Source organism: Oenanthe melanoleuca, chromosome 8, assembly GCF_029582105.1.
Source record: "Oenanthe melanoleuca isolate GR-GAL-2019-014 chromosome 8, OMel1.0, whole genome shotgun sequence".
Classification (NCBI taxonomy): Eukaryota; Metazoa; Chordata; class Aves; order Passeriformes; family Muscicapidae; genus Oenanthe; species Oenanthe melanoleuca.
The window spans coordinates 6,203,624-6,218,916 of NC_079342.1; the positions used below are offsets into that span (position 1 = coordinate 6,203,624).

Consider the following 15,293-nt stretch of genomic DNA (forward strand, 5'->3'; position numbering starts at 1 on the left):
AGTAACAATAAACATTTGATTTATTTACACAGTTAAAGATGATGACAAGCAACTTCTCAACATAGACCCAATACCCTCAGAGCTATTGCTGGACACATACAAGAGGAAGATTGCAGATGAAGGAAGGCTCTTCTTGGAAGAATTTCAGGTTTGCCCTTCACTCAAAATATACCACAGGTTTTTTTTCCAGGTGGTTGGAAGAATTCCATCCAGGAGCATATTTGATTATATGTTCTAGTTTGAAATAAATAAATAAATAATGTAGAAAATTGAGTGAATTCTCATCTAAGGTCAAATAGTTCTCAATTAATTTTGCTACCAGTCTCTTCCCCATAGTAAGATGAAAATACTAAATATATGAAGTAATATCTTATGAAGTATAATGTTACCTTCCAGATCCAGTAATGCTGAATTATTTCCATATTCATTTGACTGTAAGTTAAAGCTATTTTAAATCTAGGCTTAACTAATAAAATATATTTTTTTTTTATTTCACAGAGTATTCCTAGAGTTTTCAGTAAATTTTCTATAAAGGAGGCCAAAAAGAGCCATAATCAGAACAAAAACCGTTACATTGATATTCTTCCATGTGAGTATTTTAAACAATTTTAACATCTTTTATAAATGTTTGATTTCTCACTGCCTTGAGATAATATAATTATTTTGGTTTAAATTATTTAAACAGATGACCATAACCGTGTTGAGCTCTCAGAGATGCCAGGAGATCCAGGATCAGACTATATCAATGCAAGTTATATTGATGTGAGTGACTTTTACTTAAAAAAAGTCTTAGACACTATCGAAAAATCCTGTAGTCTGAGCATTTAATGTATCAACACCTTGGAGGATTTCCACTGAGGTTGCTTTCACCTTTGTAATGTATTGAATTTATTTTTAAAGTTGCAAATATTTTAGATTGTTCATGCTTTCTTTCTAAAAGTTGGTAACAATGTACATTTTGCAGGGCTTCAAAGAACCAAGAAAGTACATTGCTGCACAAGGTAATTTATAATCTTAAAAGAATATGCTTTCTTTATTCACCTTTTTTTGCTAGAGTAGTAAAAATCCTATTAGCAAGCTTAAAGAAAAATGAAAATCTGACATTTTGAAATTTAATATGACAAAGCTGTCGATGAGTTTCTGCGTAGGGACTTTTGTGACAATTAATAAATTGTACTTCAAAGGCAGATTTCTCATGTTGTGTAATTTTACGCCAAAGGTTTTCAGATTTCATAGCTCTGCACTAAAGATACAGATGAGAGTTTTAAAATGCTGTAGCCTAATGGCAGCAGCCATAATGTAATCAAGTGTGTGGCTGTTACTTGCATGATCTCTGGCTAGCTCTTCAGATTAAATGGCTAAGCATGTCAAGCAGGCAGGTGTTTTTTCATGTGGCTGTACTCTGTAAAAGTCTCTTAAATTGTCTCCTTGTAGGCCCCAAGGATGAAACCACAGATGATTTCTGGAGGATGATCTGGGAACAGAAAGCCACAATTATTGTCATGGTGACTCGCTGTGAGGAAGGAAAGAGGGTGAGATATATCCATACTTCCCTCCTTCTATCTTTCCATCCTTCTTTTTTCTGAAATCCAAGTGGATTGCTGTGCTGTGCTGAATTATATGTTCTTCATAGGTACTTTTTTCCCATTTTTGTTGTTCTCTCACTGTGGTAGAACCTGTGTTGGAAAGTATGCCAAAACAGTGTTGCCTTATGAATTACCAGTCTTATCTGAAAATATCACTTTAGTCACAGCAGTAAGTAGCAGAGGGTGAGCTTCCAAGTAACACTTAATTAAACCAGAGAAGGGTTCAAGGTAGAACTTTAGCTCTTCATAGACCTGTCAGAAAAGGTATGGTTTCTAGTTTTCTCTTGTCTATTCTGATGTCCTGGCAGTGTCCTCAGTAGATCCTAGAAAGAGTATTTTTCCTCTGTTGCCTTTATTTAAGTGGAAGGTTGGGTGCTTCTGGCCTGCTTTTGTTCCTTATTCCAAGTACAGCAGGAAGAAGAGGAACTGCTATTTTAGCTGCAGTTAAAGATGTTGACAGCCTGCAGATGTACAGCACACCCAAGCTGATGTTATAGGCAGGCAGGAACAGCAGCCCCCATTGAAGACTGAAAAGGAAGGCATGGAAGTCACTACAAACATTTCTTCAGCCATCAGGCAACAGCAACAGTCACTTTTCATTGTTTCAACTAGTGTGCAGGATTTTTTTTTCCCCCACTATCTGAATTTAATCTGAAGTTAAATTCTATGGCCATAAATTTCAGGTCAAAAACTTGAGTTGTTAGATATTTGGAACTGAAAAGTTGGAAAAACTATACTAAGTTGCCATGTACTTTAAATTAGGCTTTTTTTCTAGTTCTCAGTTCTCTGCCACTTCACTGTTGGGCTGCTTACTTAACTTCATCTCTTGATAGAACAAATGTGCCCAGTACTGGCCATCAATGGAGAATGGAACTGCAACGTATGGAGACATCATTGTGAAGATCCATGAAAGTAAAACATGTCCAGACTATGTTATTCAGAAACTGCACATCACAAATGTGAGTTGGTTCAGAAGTGTGAGACTGAATGGAACTGGAGTGTCTATTTGCAGTCTGTGTTTTAAGGGAAAAGAGTCACCTCTCAATGGAAGATGTTCTGCAGTCATCATATAGCTTAGGGGAAAACTTAGGTGTAGGTGTAATTTCTTGCAAGAAATATGAGTTAGATATATATTTCCCAACTTCAAAAGGTATTTTTCCTTAATCCTCTGGAACCTTCATTTAAGATTAAACTATTAATATGCTGCTAAATGGTAAACAATTTATACACTGTGGTTTCCTTATATATTTAGTTATTCTCTAACATGAAAAATTTGCTGCTTTGTGTGTATCTCAGCATAACCCTCTGCAACTAAAATCAATGTGACTCATAGATAACCATTATCTACTCTTTTGATAATTGTACAGTGGGACAATCACAAATTATGGTAATCTCAAGTGTGTTTATAAATACAAGCATTTTAAAATCACCATTTAGATATGTGTAAATTATTAAGGCTGATTAATTGCTCTCTTTCACATATCTTAAGTCACATTAGTTACCCTACATGTAATTGAGAACAAAATTTGCCATCAAAGGCTAAATACTCAGCTCAGGCCCTTTGCAAAAATATTTCAATTTTGATAAATGGAGCCTAAATCATAGCTAAAAGCACTCAGACTCAAAGAGTAAATCTGCTGGCAGATCTACAGCAAAGCAACGGAATCCACTTGATTCATGATCACAGCTGGAAATTCCTATTCTACTGCCTCATATTGCATTAAAGTTTATTCAAGAAGTGGTCTAATTAAAAGAAAGCTGTAACTTAGTGTGGTCAGTGAGTGATCAAGGTGTTAAGAATTAACTGTTTACAAAGACATTGCTGTGTCACTTGAGGAATCTGACGTTAGAAATGAATGATTGCAGCAGGTTGAGGGCTGATATTTTTAGAACTGTCTGCTCATTGTTCAGCTGACATAACATCAATAGAGATAAAATGGATATCGGTTGTGGAATTGTAGAGTAGTCCGTGGCAAGAAAGTGAACGCTTCTGCAGTTCTGGTATAATAGTGATGTATAATTACTGCAACAATGGCAAATAACTGAATAAATAGCTCTGCTGCACGTGGATAATTCAACTGTGAGTAAGAATTTTTAGGTTAATTAATGGGAAAATGCCTGTACCATATATATATATGTAAACCTTGGCCAGTAAAGAATGTCATTGAGGCATTTTTCTTATTTGGTTTTATAATCATGGTTATCAAAATTTATGTCCTCTCTTTTAGTCTAGCAGCAACCTACCAAAACCCACTCAAGACTCCACGTGCTTTGGGATTTAATCTAGTCACTTAGACTTATGTATACACCTGTATACATATTGATATATATTAGAAACCATGCTTCACTTTTTCTAGGGAAGAGAAAGGACAGTTGGAAGAGATGTCACTCATATCCAATTCACAAGCTGGCCAGACCATGGAGTCCCTGAGGATCCACATCTCCTTCTTAAGCTCCGACGCAGAGTTAATGCTCTCAGCAACTTTTTTAGTGGTCCGATTGTGGTTCATTGCAGGTAAATATATATTATTTGTTAAAAAATTTGGTAATGTCAAATGACTGAAATGAAGCTTTTCAGAAAAGGGAGATGGCAAAAGTGTCTGATCCCAAATTTTGTGGCTTGAACACTTGAAAATGAGGCAGCAAAAGATACACAAGGATATGAAGGAAATTCAAGTTGATAAAACATGAGGATACACAGACTTCTGAAAAACATTTTGAAAATGTTGGGCTGCTCTGGCTATAAGCACCATATTTGGCCATCCTGGCCTTGCTTTCACTAAAAGATACTAAAGATGCAAACTCATCATCGTTTGTGTTGCCAATTAATTTACAGCAAGAAGTGTTTTCAGTTGCTTTGAATCCTGCTGTTGCACGTTTTCAGTCTCACTCTGTCAAGGCCTGCTCCCCTCAGAGAGGGAGTGGCTGGTGCCCCTGGCTGTCCATAACCAGGTCCCTTTGTGCTGGGCAGTGCTGGCGTCGGGCGCACTGGGACGTACATAGGGATCGATGCCATGCTGGAGGGGCTGGACGCGGAAGGCAGGGTGGATGTTTATGGCTACATCGTGAAACTGCGGCGCCAGCGGTGCCTCATGGTCCAAGTAGAGGTATGTCCCTGAAATCACTCCTGTCACAGCTCTCCTGTGCTACTTCAGCAGTACTCACCAATGCATTGCTCAGTTCAGTTGAAGCTGTTCCTAGAAAATATAGCTCTGAAAAGTATTAAGAGGGGAAAAACACTTCCAACATAATTTTTCAGTTTTTGGAACTTCAACTTTTGAAGTTCAGGCTTTAGAAGAGGAAGCCAAGGAGAACAGCTTTTTGACATACAATTCTTAAATGCAAAACTGAGCTTTCAGAGTCAAACTCGATTTTAAAAATGCTAAAATGCATCTGCCTAAGTGAAATTTTCATATGAGTTGAGTTCAGCAAAAGTTACGGACTGATGCATTGCATGTTTTTAACTTTTTTCAGCATTTTTACAGTTTTAACACTTGTATTTAATATCTGTTTAATATTAATGCTTAATATTATTAACACTAATGATATTGTCACAGGAGTAATACCTTTCATAATGATTTTCAAAAGTGATATGATTTTTTTTTTTTTTTTTTTTTACTCTTTAATAATTTCTTGTTTAAACTCTTCAAATGGGAAACACCAGTCGCAGTACATCCTTATTCATCAAGCACTGGTGGAATACAATCAGTATGGAGAAACAGAGATCAGTCTCTCAGAACTGCATTCCTCCCTTAACAATCTGAAAAGAAAAGACCACCCGAGTGAGCCTTCTCTGCTGGAGGCAGAGTTCCAGGTAAATATGCTTTGCATTCCAGTTGCCCTCCCTTCTCACTTATGTTAAAAAATGCCTTGCACCATAGTCATGAGCTAGAGATACCATGGGTAATAGATCATTTAGGTGCTGTTTTACTTCTCTGGCGCAGAAAGTTTCATTACATTCATGAAAAAATGCTGTATACTAATGAACTTTTATTTCTGCTTTGGTGTTAATATTTTTAAGAAAGAGCTCACAGAATGATTACTTGTGTCTGTGTTCATGATTCCCTGTGTCATGGTGTAACAGGCATTTTTAAACAGTAGTACTTCTGTTACCAAAGTTTAAAGAACTAAAGTAAGTAAGTATGAAGACTGGGGAAGGAAAGGAAAGGAAAGGAAAGGAAAGGAAAGGAAAGGAAAGGAAAGGAAAGGAAAGGAAAGGAAAGGAAAGGAAAGGAAAGGAAAGGAAAGGAAAGGAAAGGAAAGGAAAGGAAAGGAAAGGAAAGGAAAGGAAAGGAAAGGAAAGGAAAGGAAAGGAAAGGAAAGGAAAGGAAAGGAAAGGAAAGGAAAGGAAAGGAAAGGAAAGGAAAGGGAAAGGAAAGGAAAGGAAAAGGAAAGGAAAAGGAAAGGAAAAGGAAAGGAAAAGGAAAGGAAAAGGAAAGGAAAAGGAAAGGAAAAGGAAAGGAAAAGGAAAGGAAAAGGAAAGGAAAGGAAAGGAAAAGGAAAGGAAAAGGAAAGGAAAAGGAAAGGAAAAGGAAAGGAAAAGGAAAGGAAAATGAAGACTGGGTGTGAGAGTCCTGAGGAGACAATGATCTCAAGAACCATTTTAATCAAGCATTTTATCAAACATCCTCTTTCTTCAGCGATTGCCTTCCTATAAGGGGTGGCGGACACAGAACACTGGGAATCGTGAGGAAAATAAAAGCAAAAATAGGAATGCCAACATGATTCCTTGTAAGTATTTTTCATTGTCATATTTTATCCCACCTTGCCTTATTTTATCTTCTATTAGAAAAAAATTTGAAAAAATTAGCAAATCACTTTACAGAGCAGTATTTGGTTAGTATTCTTAACACTGTAAAATCCTAAACTTCTTAGAGTGATTAAAAAAGAGATGAGTTTTTAACAATGTGAATTATGGGGAGTGTTTATTTCAAACAAGATGGCCTTGCTTCTGCAGTCTATTGTGAAAGGACTGGCCTTTTCTATCCCCTCTCCCCCCCAAATGCCACGCCCAGGGAGCCGTGTGCTGTGCCAGTGACACTTTGTCTCACGCAGATGACTTTAACCGAGTGCCCATCAGGCACGAAGAGGATTGCAGTAAGGAGGGTGAGCACGATTCCGATGAGTCCTCGGATGAGGACAGCGACTGTGAGGAATCCAGCAAATACATCAATGCTTCCTTCATAACTGTATGTATTTAGAGGATCCACTCTAGGCATTTCACAAGCTTTCAGCTAAAACTCTTATGCTCTTGCTGGCATCACAATAGAATTTAGTTGAATAAGGGAGAAGGATCTGATGGCTGATTGGCAAATCCTTCTATGTTTAAAACCATTAACCTTCAGACTGGCCTTATGATAACATGTATTTCCATTAGTGGGCTAATTTCCATTAGTCTACAGGTTGAACCAGATAGATTAATATTGTCCCTGTTAGTGAAATGTGACTATAGTTATTCACATGGACCAAACCCTACCAGTGAAAATTGGAGCCAGGAATTTTTTGGTGTCATTACATATCCAAGGAAGAAGAACAGTTACTGGTCACAAATGAAGTAACTGATTTTAATGGAATTACTAGCTAAGTTCCATTTATCTGAATCCTTTGAAATGCTGCACAGTTAGGATACCTATTCAGGGTAAATGTATCTTGATTTTTAGGAAGCTCAGTGTGAATTGATTAGTGCACCAACTTTGTGTGGTATAAACACAATTTCTTAGTGGTAAAATTAAATGGCTGTGTAAAGATGGATGCTTTACCCCTTAAAAATATGCTTGTCAAAAAATGGCAAGGTGATGTCTCACCCACTGCAGCGACAATATATCTTGTTGTCAGTCTGAAGTGATATTCTTAGGAGGATTGAGGTTAATGTCATTTGGGTAGTAGAATTCCTGTAAGACTGATACCTACTCTGATAGCATATTTTCCCTATAAACAAATAGGTTCATTAATTTATTTCGTGGGGTATTCCTCAAATGATGAGTTCTGTTGTTTGACAATCACATTTCAAATGAATTGAAGAGAAAAGAAAATTTCTTTTATAGGGTTACTGGGGTCCAAAAGCCATGATTGCAACACAGGGACCACTGCAGGAAACAATCTCTGACTTCTGGCAAATGGTGTTCCAGAGAAAAGTCAAAGTTGTTGTTATGCTGACAGAGCTGAAGGAAGGAGATCAGGTGGGGGCATTGTCTGCACAATGACACATTGAATATCCTCTACATGCAAACAAAACTGAACTGCACTCTCTCATTCCCTTGCTCTACTTAAGTGTTTTCCATAGAATGAGAAATTTGCATTTCCAATATATTTTGCTCTATCATTTACCTATTTAATTTACTTTCTAATGAATTTTTGAGAGAAAAGTGTATGATGCTGTATTTTAAAATACAATGGAACTCCTATTTTAAAGTCAGTACAGCCTCTAAGTGCATGTGGAAGGCAAAATAAAAGGAGATTTGAGTGATAATCACTGACTTGTACTTTTATGCATTTTAGGAACTCTGTGCACAGTACTGGGGAGAAGGAAAGCAAACGTATGATGGCATAGAAGTTCAAATGGCAGATGTCAACTCTGGTCCTAGCTATACCATACGTGCATTTGATATTGCACATCTGAAGGTAAAAGTTTCTTTACCAATTCCAAAAGATGGTTTTCAAGGAGCTCTTAAATTTAAAAGCAAATTTATAGACTTAGCCTCAAGAAAGAGAAGAAACAGTTGCTACTGCAGTTACCTCCTGCTCTAAGAAATGGAACTATTTTTCTCTTCTGGACCAGCAGTCAATCATGAGAAATGCTATAAATGATCTCAAGTTTTCTGTTTAGTGAGTTGCTGACATGGTGCTAGGGGAGTCTCAGGAGATCAGCTGTCTTTTGTACTTTGAACAGAGCTCGGATATCTACCTACCTCATATTCATGAGGTAGAACTATCACCCTGCAGTTCCTCAGGAATATAATTCTTCCTTTGTAAATCAGCAGCAATAGAGTTACTGTGTGAATCTGTATTTTATCCTGAACATTAACCACATCTTCACTGCTGTTTTCCAGACAAAAGAAACTCAGAAGGTGTATCAGTATCAGTACCATAAGTGGAGTGGCTGTGATGTTCCAGAAGTCCCCAAAGATTTAGTCAGCATGATTCTCAACATTAAACAGAAACTTCCAGCCAGACTAGTCTCTGAGGACAACAGGAGAACCCGCAGTGTCCCACTCCTTGTCCACTGCTGGTGGGTCTGAATTCAGCACACACATTCACCTAGCTCTGCGTTCTGGGTATACATAGCAACCATAATTTTGGGATGCCTACCTTTTCTCACAAGCCTTTCTGTGTGTCTGGAGACTCAACTCTTCCTAGAAAATTCCTTGAATTGCTCAAGCTTGGCTTTTTTTGGATTGTAGCACACTTCTCTTGGGCAAGTATGGGCACAGAGCAGGTGCTATGAGCAGCTGCCCTTGGCTGGTGCACCTGTTTTTTGGAGAAATGCTAGGTCAGAGTGCACTTGCAGGATGCACTAGTGAACATCCAGTAGAGTTTTTAGGATCATCTCTTGCTCCAGGATACAAGTGCACTTTTCTAGGACCATTTCCAGGAATAGTCTTGCATGCCATCTAAACCAGATGATAATCCTGCTAGCAATAGTTGACATTGTAAGTCTGAAATTTTCAATTTTCCTCTTCCCCTTAAGTGGTACTTCAGGTCCAGGTAGTCTCTAGATAAACAGTGTCCTGTGCAAATCCTACACATATACTTAATTGTGACAATTTCAGTAAAAAATGCTTTGGAAATATAATTTAGTATAAAGAATTTAAAATATATCTAACATTTAGTCAGAAGATTTCTGATTTTACTTTGTAAATTTACATGTACATTTTGTGTCATCTTCTAGTGATGGATCACAGCAGACTGGTGTATTTTGTGCTTTAATGACCCTTTTGGAAAGTGCAGAAATAGAAGAAGTAATAGATGTTTTCCAAGTAGTAAAATCTCTTCGTCGCACCAGGCTGGGAATGGTCTCCACCTTTGTAAGTAAATGTTATGAATTGATAGAAAAAAAATGAGATTACTTTTCATGGTCACTAATGTCCCCATAACCATAATTTCTGTATAGGGATCACTGATTCTAATCAGAACATTCACACTCACCACCATTTGGGCATTGGCCCTTGCTGATAGGAATGGAGGAGTCTGAGATGTCCAGAGCTGCAATTCTGTACTGCCTTTAGCAAAGGTTGTATAGTATAAAATTGAAAATTGCTTAAATTGCTGATCCTGCAGTTAGTTTGTGATGTACATGCAGTGTCCCCTCTACAGCTGGGAGATGAGCTCCATTTGCAGGCTGGCAGTCACTGAGGATTTTGTTTCAGTCACTCTAGAGGAACTGTGGCACACACTGTGCAGTTTCCAACAAACCAGACCTGGGTGTCATCCATATGGGCAGGGCATTACATGATTTTCCAGACTCTACAATACGTGTTGTTTACAACTTAGGTACTCTCAAAACCATATTTTTGGTACTTTATGAACCAAAAGGGCACTGAGTGACTTGGAATATCCAATGCAGACAGTTTCAGATATGTACACATAAAGTCAGACTAAACCAGGAGCAGCACTGTCCATGGCAAAATCCATGGAAGCTGCTTCATATGCAGTCTTGCTTGTCCAACTACATGCTTCATTTCTAAAATGTAAGAGAACGAAGAAAGAATTGATTGATTCTTGGACTTTGGGCATTCCATTAACACTAACTTCTCTTTATTTTTAAGGAACAATACCAATTTCTGTATGACACCATTGCCAGTACTTACCCTGCACAGAATGGACAAATAAAGAAGAACAGCCAGCAGGAAGATAAAGTTGAATTTTGCAGTGAAGTAGGAAAATCAGATCAGGAAACTGATTTGATCACAACTGATCTTGCCCCACCACAGCCGGGGGAAATTGAGCCACCTGAAATATGTGATGATTCTAAGGCTGCAGATGGCACTAAGGAAACAGAAAGCTCTACAAATGGCCCCACAACTGCAGTTCTAACTTAGAGCTAGACTTAAAAAACAAGCTTTTTCACATGCAAAGAATCTTAAGCAAAATGAGAGGTATAAGGTTTTTCCCTCTTCCTACTTTTTTTTTTTTTTTTTTAATATTTAGTTATTTTGGTTTTTGAAAGGTACAAATTTAAAGGAATACTTGAAACTTGTAGAGAGTGACAAAGAACTGTGGAATTTTAATTTTTGTGTAGATTTGCATTTAATACTTCTTCAGAAACCTTCACTATTTTTATACTTTTCCTTTTAGAAAACATGTACAGTGTAATACTATGCTGAACAGTGCAAAGCAATTTTTTTTATTTCTGTAACAAGGAAAAAAGCAACTCAGAACAAGATTATTGAGTTGTAAGAACAGGTCTGTCCTCAAAACTACTAGCAAGTAAGTGAACCTATTGGTAAGCATATATATTCTAGTATTTCAGGACTAATGAGAGCATTAATAATACTCTTGGGACTTGGGAGACTTTGCCACATAGTTTTAAGAGATTAAGAATTACATGATGTGGCAATTCCAAGGAATTCAGGCTTACAAAGGGTTTGTGAATCCTCCCATATCAATGCAGAATATAAATTTTTGCATTTTTCTAACTGTCCTCAAGGTGTCCTTATTGCTCCATATATATTAATCTGATACTCCTATAGGAGTTTGGAGATCAGCATTTGAATCTTTGCAACAGTTCTGGTGGAAAACACATACTGTTTACTCTTAGAGCTTAAAATACTGACTGCTTGCACATCTATTTCTTATGCTTACTTTTATTTAAATGACAACTTCCATGAATGCCTCCAACGCCTTTTCAGAAATGGAAAATACTTTGATAATTTTCTTCAAAACTTGTAGATTTTTATTGATACAGGGATTTTTTTTTTCATAATGATGTATGTTACAATTTTGATTTATTTTTTCTTTTTCTTGCTGGATTTTAGCCTATTGTTTTCAGAACAAATAAAAAAGGTAATTAATAGTTGACAAAATGATTTTATTCTCTAGTAATATGAAAACTGGTCATGTATTTCTAAATGTATAAAATCTTGTGTTGTCCCATGCATGGATAAAATTTACAGATGTCAGCAGGAAAACACATTATTTAATTCTTCTAAAACTCTGTGTCTACCCAGGTAAGTGTCATAACTCTCTCAGAAAAGAGGAAAGAGACTTTGTTTTATTTGGCTTAAAGCTGTCAAAGGAGCAGTCACACAACAGATTCAGTGCTCCAAGTTTATCACTGATTATTTCGAGTTTCTCATTACAAAACATAATTGAAAACACTTAGAGTGCTGTCTAAACAACATGTACAGTCACACTTGGTTAAAACCCTAATTTAATTGTGCTATTAGCCTAGATCAAATCTATCATTTGCAATTATCAGCTCAAACAAGTGCTTGCTGGCAGACTTCCTTCAGAAAGTGGCAGCAAGCAGACACAGAGCAGGGGGACTCCCTTTGGCTGCCAGTTGACCTCCCTTTTCAGCAAGGAGTTGTGTTAGGTGACAAGCTAACAAAGCTGAAGGGGTCATGTGTAGAGGGAAAGCTCTAGGGACTACGTGGGAAGATAATTGAAAAGATATTGTAGGCCCAAAATCTGCTGGCTAGTTTTAGAGGAACTAAAAATTTCAAATTTAGCATATGTTGTAGATCAAAAGTATAAAGATTCTTGGATGAAGATTAATTATCTGGTGTTCATGGCATGTCAGAGAACAATTAATTTATTTTCCTTTGTTTAAGATTTGCCAACTGTAAAGCCTCTCTTTCAGGTAGCAAAACAAAGAGGTGAGTGCTGCTGTCTCATGTAAGGCTATGGAGACAGAGACTAGTCACACTTTGAGAAATAACTGAAAGTGTTTCCCAAATCAAAAATTACACCAAACTTCTCTTGTTTTAAATCTTAGGGCAATCATATACTTCAATTCCTTGAAAAAAGGTTCCTATGGTTTTTAAGCACCTGCAGCACCTAGGCTGTAAAAACCTTCTGAGATTTTGATTTCTTCAATTATTTTCTAGAATGATTTCAATGTTCTTTTGCTGGTATTTTTTAAAGGAGCAGAATATTAAGTTAACTCTTGATTTGTGCATGTACTTTGAAAGAGAAGTCCTTAACTCTGTTAAATTTTCCTTCATGCATGTCTTCATTATTAGAGAAAGGGAGATTTACACTGAAACTGCCCTCATGTGCCTAGTGTGAACCACTTTTGCAGTAAAGTTCCTTACAGTCACAAAGAGGTAAACTTAGCTTTTGGCTTTTAATTATTTTAAAATTAAAGGACATATTGTAGAATTAAACCTCATTAAATCCCAGTACAATGATTGAAGGAGCCTGTCTTAACACAGTTTAGAAGTTTGATTGCTCCTAGGAGCTCTCCATGTATGTGCCAGGGATGCTTTTCTGCCTTCTCTATTGTCCTTTGTTTCCCAAACATCCATGAGGTGGTGACACAGAGCTTGTAGAAGGTGGTCCTTATGCTGGATGTTCCACAGTCATTTGGCTTATTCACTTGTAGGATTAATCTCACATTTCCCAGGAACACAGTGAAACATTTTACAGGTGAGACATGAAGCCCAAGCTAGAAAGCTTTGATAGGAGGTGCTTTGGCTCTGTCAGGGCAAGAACAATAGTGTAGCACACTGGCTTTGCATAGCCTGAAGCTGTGAAACAGTCTCAAAGATAAAAAATGTTTGTCTCATCAAGTACAGCTAAACCACAGAAAACATGCTAACCACTGCCTCAAGCTGAGCAAACCACTATTGGAGAGTGGTTTAGAATCTGAAGCCCGGGATAAAAACAACTAAGCAACAGATGAGCTGAGAGAGGACTTTGAGCAACAAATGAAGGTAATCAAGTGCTTATGTGACCAGAGGGACTGTATTTCTCCCACAATTTTCTGGGTAGATGCTGACATAAAGGTGGGCATGTAAAAATTACAGTGCTGTGTTAGCGGAATCCGGTGTGGGAAGATAAGGGAGAGGAAGGACTCCAGAGTCTACACAAGATACCAGTCAGGTAACTGCAGTGAGGAGTGTTTGCTTTTGATTAGCTTTTTCCTGTTTCTTGTGCTCTGTAATGAACAAGGCATTATATTAAAACCTTTTCAGGGGCTGTCCATTATGATGCAACATAGAACAGGGCCAACACAAAGAGCCCTGGCAGTTGGGGTTCCAGGAGATGGCAGAAGCCCTGCTGCTCTCTCAGCTCCCAGTGCTGGCTTTGTGCTCCTGAAGGGAATGTTTATGCCTGCTCCTTTCCCACACACGTGCAGAAAGTGTCCATGAACTCAGCATCTCTGCTTCTGAGCCGAGCACACGCTGCTGGGGGACCAAGGTGGGCAATGCCTTCTGAGCTTTCCTGCAAACCAGGAAAGCTGACTATGAGAAACACAAACTGCACTGGGTAGCAGGTTGGAGCCATAGAAAATGTTGAAGCTAAGTTATAAAGGGAAGAAAAATACCACCATCATGAGCTGTTTGTTTGTGTGAGATAAGTGAGTGGTGGCTCCAGATAGGTGTGTCGTTAAGCAAGAAGTTGTATCTTTTATTTAACATTCCTCAGAAAAACTCTCCAGCAGCAATGTTTATCTATTTGACAAGGCATCTCGCTTTTGTAAAGGCCCAGGATTTTTTTTGACATGCTACATTCTACAGATTGCCTCTAAAAGAAAATCAGAAATCCCCTGAGGGCTCTACACAGCAATTTTTCCATACGTAAAGCAACTGTTTGCCAAGGGCCAAAGTGCTGGTTTTGGACTTGGGAGAACTACAACAGAGGAAAAGGAAGTTTCAGTTACTGAACATTTCTATGTACATCAGCTCTGCTTCAGAAAAACCTCAAGTCTTCTGATAAATATAATCCAATTTTTTATAAGGTACAGCAACAGAGAATAGTTTTATACAAAAGCCTAAGTCAATCTGTCTTTTCAATGCAAAAGAAAGGAACATGAATACAAAACTACTGTGCAAGTTGATGCTCAAAGTTCTTCTTTCTATTGATAAAAAATTATTTAGGAAGGATACTTAGTACAAGTTATAGTAAAATATAGCTTTAAATAGTTTTGGCTTTAAATAGTTATGTCCTTAGACTCAGGATTGCCAGCATCAGCAATGCACAATGTTACTGAACTTTCTAAAATTAAGGTAATAGATCTTTTTCAGAGGAATAGGCATAGATCTATTTCCAGCTGAGTGTCTCTTCAATCCCACATCTGTGCAGTGCCACGGCAGGCAGTGCTAATGCAGCCATAAGTGTGACTGTCTGACACACAGAGGGAAAAAATAAAAGGAAGTTTATTTTGGATCAGTTTCAGCACTCAGATTCAAATTTTTGCTTTTGGAGATGAACCCTCCTGATAGCCTGACCTTGCTGGCAGTCAGCTGGGAGTCAGAGCTCACACATGCCAGTGCTCCACAGAGTCCTTGGGGAGGCGCTTGTGTATTTTCAGAGCTTCCCGGCAGGCTGTGCTGGAACTCTTCAAACGCCTTTTGCTCACTTCCGAGCCTCCTGCAGTGCATCCAGCTTGCTCCATTTCAGTAACATGGAGCCATTTGAGGTAATGAAGATGGCATTTGTTTATGCAGCACTGCAGAGGTTGTGTCTCCCCAGGACCAAGCTCCAGTTGAGAGCAGAGCATGTGCATGCGTGTGTGTGCATGCATTGCTCCTTGCCTCAAGT

General features: G+C 37.9%; 1 protein-coding gene across 4 annotated transcripts in view; it reads left to right on the forward strand.

The window, feature by feature from the left end:
- The window catches only part of PTPRC (protein tyrosine phosphatase receptor type C), a 59,538-nt gene extending 46,652 nt beyond the window's left edge, over window positions 1-12,886 (forward strand). For 2 of the 4 annotated variants that reach the window (XM_056497760.1, XM_056497762.1), the window contains 16 exons: window positions 33-148; window positions 499-589; window positions 686-762; window positions 965-1,001; window positions 1,435-1,532; window positions 2,420-2,545; window positions 3,944-4,101; window positions 4,558-4,693; window positions 5,251-5,400; window positions 6,227-6,317; window positions 6,642-6,775; window positions 7,631-7,765; window positions 8,085-8,207; window positions 8,636-8,814; window positions 9,475-9,610; window positions 10,352-12,885. In XM_056497760.1, coding sequence (XP_056353735.1) covers window positions 33-148; window positions 499-589; window positions 686-762; window positions 965-1,001; window positions 1,435-1,532; window positions 2,420-2,545; window positions 3,944-4,101; window positions 4,558-4,693; window positions 5,251-5,400; window positions 6,227-6,317; window positions 6,642-6,775; window positions 7,631-7,765; window positions 8,085-8,207; window positions 8,636-8,814; window positions 9,475-9,610; window positions 10,352-10,624 — 2,060 coding nt within the window. In that variant the 3' untranslated portion in view covers window positions 10,625-12,885. Of the gene's footprint in view, window positions 1-32; window positions 149-498; window positions 590-685; window positions 763-964; window positions 1,002-1,434; window positions 1,533-2,419; window positions 2,546-3,943; window positions 4,102-4,557; window positions 4,694-5,250; window positions 5,401-6,226; window positions 6,318-6,641; window positions 6,776-7,630; window positions 7,766-8,084; window positions 8,208-8,635; window positions 8,815-9,474; window positions 9,611-10,351 lie in introns of all 4 variants that reach the window. The other 2 variants (XM_056497761.1, XM_056497763.1) reach the window with 2 other exon arrangements.
- Window positions 12,887-15,293: the final 2,407 nt, after the last annotated feature.